Here is an 8,903-nt window from a genome sequence, read left to right as displayed (position 1 = left end):
GGGGGGGGGCGGGAGGGCGCTGGGAGAGGACCTTGCTCCCTGCTGCCCTTGGAAGCTCCTGCTTGGTGTGTGAGTTTAGTCGTGAACTGGCCTTTTCCCAGCTCAGAACCCCTCCTGGTTCTCACATGAGTTAGAGTAAAACCCAAGTCCTCCTGGAGGTCCTCAGGGTCCTGCACACACTCCCCCCTCACCTCTCTCCTCTTCCGTCCTTCCACTCTCCCCCTCGCTCACTTTTCCAGCCACACAGGCCTCCCTGCTATTCCTTGGGCATATCAAGCAAGCTCCCACTCAGGGCTTTTGCACTGCTGTTCCCTTTGCCTAAATGCTCTTCCCCTTCTCTCTCTTCCTTCAGGTCTTCATCCAAGTGTCATCTTCTCTTTAAAAAGAGGCCTGACCCTTCTATTTAAAACACCCACCCCAGCCGAGGACTCCCACCCCTTCCCGGCTTGAGGTTCCTTCTAAGCACCTATCACCCTCTGACCTGTCCATCGTCCATCTTCCCAACCAGGATGTCAAGCTCATGAGGGCAGGGATCTTGTCTGTGTTGGTCATGCCTGTGTCCCCATCGCTTGGAACGGCTCCTGGCACACAACAGGCACTCAGGGAGCGTTTGCTGAATGTGTGAACAAGGCAATGTGTGTGACGATAAAGACCATGGACATGTGCCCGTGTTGCCACCAGGACGTGCGGGTTAGGTCATAGAACTTAGTACAGAGAGGGGTGATGTGCGGACATGTGAGATGTGCTCTGGGTTGGCAAGTGCACATGGGAGTCAGGTGTGTCCCCATCTCAGAGGCTGTGAACCCAGGAATGAAGGCAATGGGGCCCGGGTGTGGACCTTACAGGGTCAGAGGTGGCCGCTATGAGTACACAACCTTGAGTGAGGACACTCATAGGAGGTCACCTGTGTAAATTGGGGAACACCTGGGGGACACAGCAGACCTGGGGCATGTGGATGTTGGGGTGTGGGTGTGGCACTAGGCAGTTTTGATGAGGACGTGGGAAATGGGGTGTCCACTACTAGACTGAGTTAGTGAGACTTGCCCCTCACCCCACCTCACCCTCTTCTAACCATACTTGCCCTGCTTCTGTTCCAGCCTCCTGAGGTTCCTTTAATACAGCGGTTCTCAACCTGTGGGCCGCGACCCCTTTGGGGGTCGAACAACCCTTTCACAAGGGGTCGCCTAAGACCATTGGAAAACACATATATAATTACATATTGTTTTTGTGGTTAATTACTATGCTTTAATTACGTTCAACTTGTAACAATGAAAATACATCCTGTATATCAGATATTTACATTACGATTCATAACAGTAGAAAAATGACAATTATGAAGTAGCAATGAAAATAATTTTATGGTTGGGGGTCACCACAACATGAGGAACTGTATTAAAGGGTCGTGGCATTAGGAAGGTTGAGAACCACTGCTTTAATACATCAGGCGTGATCTAGCCTCAGGGCCTTTGCACATGCTGTTCCCCCTGCCAGGGCTGCTTTTCTCCCCTAGACATCCCCATGGCTTCCTCCTTCAGGACTTTGTTCAAAGGTCACCTCTCTAGCAGGTCTTGCCTCCTTTCAAATTGCTTCATGTCTCTCTGATCTTTATCTTTAGCATGGCGTCCTATCTAAAACTTTATTAACCTCATACTTTATTTTGTTCCTTGCACACCAGGCAGGAATTTTATTTTGTTTCCGACTATATTCCCAGCGCCTTGCACTGACGCTGGCACACAGTAAGCACTATGTTCGCTGAACCAATGCTGCCCCGCAGGATGCCTGGAACTCAGTGGAGAGGCCTGGCTGGGATCCCATTGTTAGGTAGCCTCCAGCCTTGGGGTGGGAGGACCGAGGTGGGCCTGGGTGGGCCCGGAGCCACGCAGGTGTAAACACACGCATTGGGAGCAGTTGGTTTTGGCCCGGCCTGAGAGTTGGGGGTCGAGTCTGGGTTCCCGGGCCTTCTCTCCTTCCCCTCCGTCCTCTGCCTGCAGGTCCGCCATGTGGGCTCGTCAGCCAGCAGAGCAGCCTCATCGCCCGCCTGGAGCGCCTGTGCCCGGGGGGCGCGGGCGGGCAGCAGCAGGTAACCCACGCGGTAGCCCCGCCGCCACTCCCTGTGCGTGTTGCCTGGAAGATGGGCCCCCTGAACCCGAAAAGTTCCAAAACCCAGATTCCTACATTTCCCCCCTACAATCCTTCGGGTCAAAACGCAACTGGTGGCCACTTCAAGTCTTTACTTATCCACGTCATATGAATAGTCTTAGAATCCTTCGAGCAAGCACATTATGTGGATAAAGACCAAAGACCCATGTTATGGAGGTGTTATGTAATGTCACAATACAGACGGTATATTACTGTCCCTAACTCCTGCCATAGTATTCTGAATTCTGGAACGTGTCTGGGCCTGGGTTTTGAATAAGAGATTGTTGCTCTGGGACAGTCCCTACCTTACAGGGTTGTTGAAAGCATTCAGTAAGTTATTACTCATTGTTGCAGGCCCTCGTTATTTTCACTTTAAAGAAAAGGATTTGGAGGCACGGATTGGTTAAGCCGTGCACACTGGAGCGGGACTGTAAGCTCAACTCTGCCTGTCCTTGAAGCTAGAATTGGGCATTTGGGGAGGATCAGTTCCTGCCCCTGCCTGACCTCCTACCCATCTGAATGCTGAGAGATGGAGATGGAGGAGACCAAGGTGGCCTGGGCTGAGGGTTAATGCAATCACATGATTCTCTTGGTCACCCAGGTCCTGCCCCCGCCCCTGGTACCGGTGGTTCCAGTCAGTCTGGTGGGTGGCACCAGTGACAACAGCAGGTTAGACCCAGCCCCAGAGTCCCAGAGAGACCAGACCCTGAGACAGCAGGGGACCTTGGCCTTTCCCTTACCTGCAGGGCACCCTGCAGTCCCCACCAGGCCAGCAGGTAAGATGAGGGCAGGGCTGCTGGGGGGTGTGATGAGCCAGGATTTTAATGGTATATTCCTCTAACGGAGAGAGAACTGAAGGAAATTTTACCCTGGTGACTGAACAAGGGGCTATGGCTCTTATTCTGATAAAAACCAAAATTCTTACTCTGGTATGAAAACAGGGAAGGAGGCACTTTTATTTTAATGAGGGGTCAGGGAATTTAAGACTGCTACTTTGGTGAGAATTTGAGCTGGTTCAGAGGGCCATGTTCAGGACTCTTATTCTGGTGAGGAGACCATTTTACCCAGGATTTAAGAACTCCAGGATCTACATGTGCTGTAGTGAGAGAAGAGTGACTCAGTCTTATTCAGGTAAGGAAATCGGTACTGGAGCACTTATTCTGATGAGAGAATGGAAGAGAGAACACTGCTATTCTGGTGAGGGGAACAGTGCAAATTAGGATTCTTATTTCAATAAGGGGTGGTTGGTCCAGGCTGTACTTACTCCATTATCTCTGTGCCCACAGGCCCATGGCAAGATTGTGCAGAGGCACACCGGGCAGGCCATGGGCAGAGTGGAGTGTATGAGCTGCGACTGGGCCGGCATGTGGTGTCAGCATGGTGTGAGCAACAGCTGGAGGGTGGAGGCTGGACTGTGATCCAGAGGCGGCAAGATGGTTCAGTCAACTTTTTCACTACCTGGCAGCACTACAAGGTGAGCGCAGGTAGGTAGGGGCAGGGCTGGGCAGGGGAGGGGACCTGTTCCTAACTTCCTGACTTTCCTGCCAGGCGGGCTTCGGGCAGCCTGATGGGGAATACTGGTTGGGCCTTGAACCTGTGCATCAGCTGACCAGCCGTGGGGACAATGAGCTCCTGGTGCTCCTGGAGGATTGGGGAGGCCGTGGTGCACGTGCCCACTATGATGGTTTCTCCCTGGAGCCTGAGAGTGACCACTACCGCCTACGGCTTGGCCAGTACCATGGAGATGCGGGCGACTCTCTTTCCTGGCACAATGACAAGCCCTTCAGCACTGTGGATAGGGACCGAGACTCCTATTCTGGTAAGGAGCTCTTACTGGGGTGTGTGTGTGTGTGTGGGAGGGGGGGGTGGAGGGAAGGGGAGGGTGGGGAGTAAGGAGATGGTACTTCTAGTCAAAGAATGGAAGGGATGGGTAACATTTCTCTTTGGTAAGGGTATGCAAGAGAACAGAAACCTAAAATTATTTTCGTTGCTATTTCATAACTGTAATGTTGCTACTGTTATGAATCGTCATATAAATATCTGATATGCAGGATGGTCTTAGGCGACCCCTGTGAAAGGGTCGTTCGACCCCCAAAGGGGTCACGACCCACAGGTTGAGAACCGCTGTTTTAGAAAGAAAGTAGAGATTTTTTTCCCTGGTAAAGAAATGAGAGGTAGAGATCCTCGTTTGCAGAAAGGATAGGAAAAGTGTGACTTGTACTTTGGTAAGGGGATAGGGAAGGAATTAAGGCCATTTCCTTGCACTACTGAGGTACTGGTAGCTTTTATTATGGTGAGAGGACATGGACTCTCTCTCTCCCCTCAGGTAACTGTGCCCTGTACCACCGGGGAGGCTGGTGGTACCACGCCTGTGCCCACTCCAACCTCAATGGTGTGTGGCACCGTGGTGGCCACTACCGCAACCGCTACCAGGACGGTGTCTACTGGGCTGAGTTTCGTGGCGGGGCTTACTCTCTCAAGAAGGCGGCCATGCTGATCCGGCCCCTGAGGCTGTGACCATCTGTCCCCGAGGGGATGTGTGTCAGCAGGAGCCCAAGCTGTCCTGGCCACACCTCCTTTATGGTTCAGTGTGAGCCCCGTCCCACAGACCCTCCCACTGTGGATCTGCTCCCCAGAACTCTGAAAGTAGGACCCAGGAATCCCCCCGCCAACATCTCCAACCCGTGTGGCTCCCCAAGGGCACTCAGATCTCAGTTTGAGCTCATATTTTATAACAACACAAAATATCTACAGACTGTGTCTGGTTTGCATCCACACCTGGCACGGGTCACTCCTGGGGTCCACCCTCCTCCTCCTCTTCCTCCTCCTCCTCCTTCAGGTCCTCCAGGATGAGGTTGTCCAGGTGTTCGAGGAGGCTCCCCTGGCTCAGGCAGGTGCCCACCGTGGAGCCACTGCTGATGTGGAGGTCGCTGGGGTACAGGACTTTGGGCAGGTGGTTCTGCTTCCGGCTCTTGGGGTGTGCGCAGGAGGTCCCAGGCACATGGGGCTCTGGGAAAGGAGGGGTTCTGAGGTTCTGAAGTCACATGAGACTCTGGGGAGGGAAGGGGCTGAGGATACAGACTCAGAGCTACAGGAAATTCAGACGTGAAAGTCACAGGTGTCAGAGCCACAGGAGACCCGGGGACACGGGCATCACCTGAGACTTCAGAAGACAAAACAGGAACCAAGAATACAGAGCCTCATGCGCGAGACCATGGAAGGTGGCTGATGCAGTGGGAGGTGGCACTGGGGGCCGCAGAGACTCGGGGCGCCAGAGAAGACATGGAAGAAGGGGCTGATGCCATGGCAAGTGGCCATGGGGGCTGAGACCTTGGTACTTAAGGCCCTAGAAGTTGATGTCCTAGAAGTAAAAGCCAAGGAGCCCACCCAGAGCTGGGGGAGGCCAGGCCAGGTCCTTACCTCGCCGGTTGAAGCAGTCAGCGGCTGAGCAGGAGTGGGTGTGGGTGCTGCGGTGATCCGTGTCCCGGTCCCAGCGCGGAGGGAGGATCCGTGTCGGATACACCGGAAAGCCACACCCATAACAAGGGGATGGGGACCCCATCTGTGCCCAGCCCCTGTGGGCAGGCAGGGCCATGAGGGTCTGAGGGTGAGGGTGCAGCTGGGCTGCAGTGGGGCCAAGGCAGGGAGGGCAGGGCTGGGGTGGGACAGGGCTGAGGGGCGAGGTGGAGGTCAGCATCCTCACCGGAACTTGTGCCTGCACTTGGGGCAGTGGAACTCAGCCACACCCCACATCTTGTCTTCGGGTACTGGCTCATAGCGCTTTCGGCATTTCCTGCACCGAGACACCTGTGGGTGTGGAGAAGGGTGTGGGCTTACTCTCAGAAGAGAACTCTGGTAGCTTGATATTGGCCAAAGTGGGAATATTTACAGCATGGAAATTGGTAAACACTACAGATCCAGGCTCCATCCCAGGCCTATGCTGCAGGAGTTGGTTCTTAAGCATTTGCCAGAAGCACATCACTGGTCAGGGGGGTTCAGAGGCCAGATTTGGGGGTGTGTTTTCGGAGTCAGCTTTGATTTCTGCGGCAGCTGTCAAACTGTGGAGTCAGAGCTCAGGGGTAAGGGCTGAGCTCCAGTTGGAGGTCAGAAGGCCAGCTCAGGCTGGGGAATTGGGGATGAGCTGTCAGAGGCTGAACGTCTGAAGTCAGAGCTTCAGATGCTGAGGATGGGGACACGACAGTGAAGGAGTCAAGGCCCAGGGTTGGGTTATCACCTCCTTCCGCTGGGGCACACGGCGCCACCAGACATGGTCGCAGGAGGAGCAGGCAAACTGCCGATCCACGGCAGGGATAAGGTCTTCCTGGGCACGTTGGAACATGCGTAGGTTGGCTGCCGTCAGCGGCAGGAGGGAGGTTGCCACTGCCTGTGGAACGGGGTGGTGGGGTGGTGGTGAGCACGAGAGGGTGGTCAGCCCTTCTCCAACAACATAAACATATGTCAGTTCCATACTCCCAACAGATGGGCCCCCTCGGGCCCCTAGGGTGTACCCCTCTATCCCCCATGGGGGTCCTCCCTGCTCCACCTCCCCCATTCCCAGATACTGGACCCACCTGGATGTCTTGGTCCTGCTTCATGTCCTCCGGTGGGTCCTGGGTGGAGATACCAGGGGCAGAGGCTGGGGATTCAGCTCAGACCTCTTTCACCTCGTTTATTGGGGGAGGGTCCCGGCCCCATATAAGAACGGAGTGTCCCTAACTCACAAGGAGGTGATGGAGCAGCAGTCACTAGCTGAGAGCCAGGTGCGTGACCCCTGCTATCCTTACGCAGTTCTGGGAGGTGAGCATACTTGTTATCCTCATTGTTCAGATGGGGACACTGAGACCCAGAGCCAGGAGACAGCCTGCCTGGGATCACCCCGAGAGAGTGCAGTGGCGCAGGCCTGGACCCCGTGCTCCCGTCCTGCTCGCAAATGCCACACATTTGTTGGCACTGGGACAGGCGGCCCGCCCTGAGGCCACACTGCCTTAGGCTAAGTGTTCCAGCGCTGGGCTCAGACAGAAGCAGGTACCACCCCCCTCCCCGGCTCCATTACTTTCAGCTGGGTCCCTAATGAGGGGCATCTCAGAGCTCAGACCCTGACTGGGTGGCTGGGGTTCAAATCCCAGCTGCCACCTGCATGCTTCGTAATCCTGGCCAGTGACTTCATCACTCTGTGTCTCCGTTGCCTTATCCGTAAAAGGACAATAAATAAAGGACCTGTCTCATGGGGCCACTGTGGCAATGAAATGAGTCAACAGGTAAAATTCCTGGAGCCCTGTTGCAAGGGAAGTGCTCAATCAATGCTACTCTTTACTGTTATATACTTAAAAAGAGGTTTTTATTGATTTTAGAGAGAGGAAGGGAGAGGAAGAGAGAGAAACATTAATGTGTGAGAGAGAAACATCAATCGGTTGCCTCGTATGCACCCTGACTGGGGACGGAACCTGGGCATGTGCCCTGACGGGGAACTGAACTGGAGACCTTTTGGTGCACAGGGCAACGCCCAGTCAACTGAGCCACACCAGCCAGGGCTCTTTGCTATTATGTTTTATCATACTCTATAGGTATAAATGCAAGAGTATAATACATGTTTTATTATACTCTTTAACAGCTCTATGCTGGGCTTTTCAGGCAGGTAAAATCCACAGTGCATCAGCTACCAAAGCCACCACAGGGCAAAGTGGTCATGATGTTCCTGTGCCTCAAAGCCTTTCATTCATTCACTCACTCACTCATTCATTCATTCAACACATGAGCTCCTCTGCCCTCCTTTCTCGCCCCATCTCCTGCTCATCCCAGCCTGTTTGCATTCCTTCGCTCAGCCATTCCCTCTTCCAGGAGGGCCCTTTCTGACCCCTCCATTCCCAGGGATCACTAGCCTCCAGCCTTGAAGAGTTGGCAACACCCTCTCCAGGAAGCTCTCCCTGACCTCTTGCCTCCTCTATGACGACATTCTTCCTGGCTCCCGTCACTGCCCAGTTCCATGTCTCCCCCCCATTTAATAGCATCAGCATGTAATGAACATCTTCTGTCTGCAGGCTCCCTGCAACTGAGGAGTGAGTACATGTGGCTAGACCATGAGCTGTGACGTGGCAGTGCCCCGAGGGGTTCGCCATGGATGGGCCGGGTTCCCCCTGCTCTCCCTCCCCTTACCCTGTCCTTTGAGGAGCGGGAGGCCGTTTACCTGGGCATCCAGGTCGTGACTCAGTTCCTGCCCATCTTTCTGCTTTACTCCTGGTGGGGAGAGTAAATGTACGTGAAGAACCCTTGAAAGACCTTGTGGGAGTTTCAGGTCCCCAGATCCTCCCCGAGAGGATCTCCAGGCCTCTCCCTGCCTTCCTCAGACCAGGCCCCCACCCCCGCGGGGAACCCCACCAGGCTGGGGACCCCAGCCTGCCGCCCGCTCACCGTACACGATGGAGCGGCCCACTCCGGTGTGGTCGCTGCCAAATTTCCTCATCAGAGTCCCCGCCTTCCTGGAGGAGACCTTCCCATGAAACTTCTCCCGGAGGCGCCGGACGCTCTGCTCCAGCTGGGGTGGGGACAGGGGGGCTCCGATGGGGGGAGGAGAGCCACTGCCCTCCCCCCATTTCTAGACACTCTTCTCCCCGCCTGAACTTGACCCTTAGCTTTGGCCTCCGAACCTCCCATCTCCATCCTCCGTGGCATTTCCTGGAAAAAGCCAAAGTCCCCACTGGATACTGGGGGAGGGTGCGGACTGGGGCAAGCTTCCCAGGCTCGGAGGGAGGCCGGCCAGGTAGCAC

At 54.8% G+C, this 8,903-nt stretch overlaps 2 protein-coding genes across 2 annotated transcripts in view; one reads left to right on the top strand and one right to left on the bottom strand.

Annotated features, from left to right (window-relative positions):
• Positions 1–4,892, top strand: part of ANGPTL6 (angiopoietin like 6) — a 7,882-nt gene extending 2,990 nt beyond the window's left edge. Inside the window, exons 3-7 of the mRNA XM_006765817.1 lie at positions 1,992–2,080; positions 2,741–2,915; positions 3,426–3,613; positions 3,688–3,958; positions 4,466–4,892. Coding sequence (XP_006765880.1) covers positions 1,992–2,080; positions 2,741–2,915; positions 3,426–3,613; positions 3,688–3,958; positions 4,466–4,656 — 914 coding nt within the window. The 3' untranslated portion in view covers positions 4,657–4,892. The remainder of the gene's footprint in view (positions 1–1,991; positions 2,081–2,740; positions 2,916–3,425; positions 3,614–3,687; positions 3,959–4,465) is intronic.
• The window catches only part of LOC102766444 (chromosome unknown open reading frame, human C19orf66), a 16,666-nt gene continuing 12,617 nt past the window's right edge, over positions 4,855–8,903 (bottom strand). Inside the window, exons 2-9 of the mRNA XM_015565354.1 lie at positions 8,784–8,897; positions 8,548–8,671; positions 8,324–8,373; positions 6,711–6,749; positions 6,374–6,523; positions 5,843–5,946; positions 5,560–5,714; positions 4,855–5,148 (exon numbers count right to left, since the gene is read on the bottom strand). Of these exons, the coding sequence (XP_015420840.1) occupies positions 4,928–5,148; positions 5,560–5,714; positions 5,843–5,946; positions 6,374–6,523; positions 6,711–6,749; positions 8,324–8,373; positions 8,548–8,671; positions 8,784–8,897 (957 nt within the window). The 3' untranslated portion in view covers positions 4,855–4,927. The remainder of the gene's footprint in view (positions 5,149–5,559; positions 5,715–5,842; positions 5,947–6,373; positions 6,524–6,710; positions 6,750–8,323; positions 8,374–8,547; positions 8,672–8,783; positions 8,898–8,903) is intronic.

This window comes from Myotis davidii, unplaced genomic scaffold (assembly GCF_000327345.1).
Source record: "Myotis davidii unplaced genomic scaffold, ASM32734v1 scaffold1439, whole genome shotgun sequence".
NCBI lineage: Eukaryota > Metazoa > Chordata > Mammalia > Chiroptera > Vespertilionidae > Myotis > Myotis davidii.
Note: the sequence above shows the minus strand (reverse complement) of the source record. Positions and strands in the feature narration are given on the sequence as shown.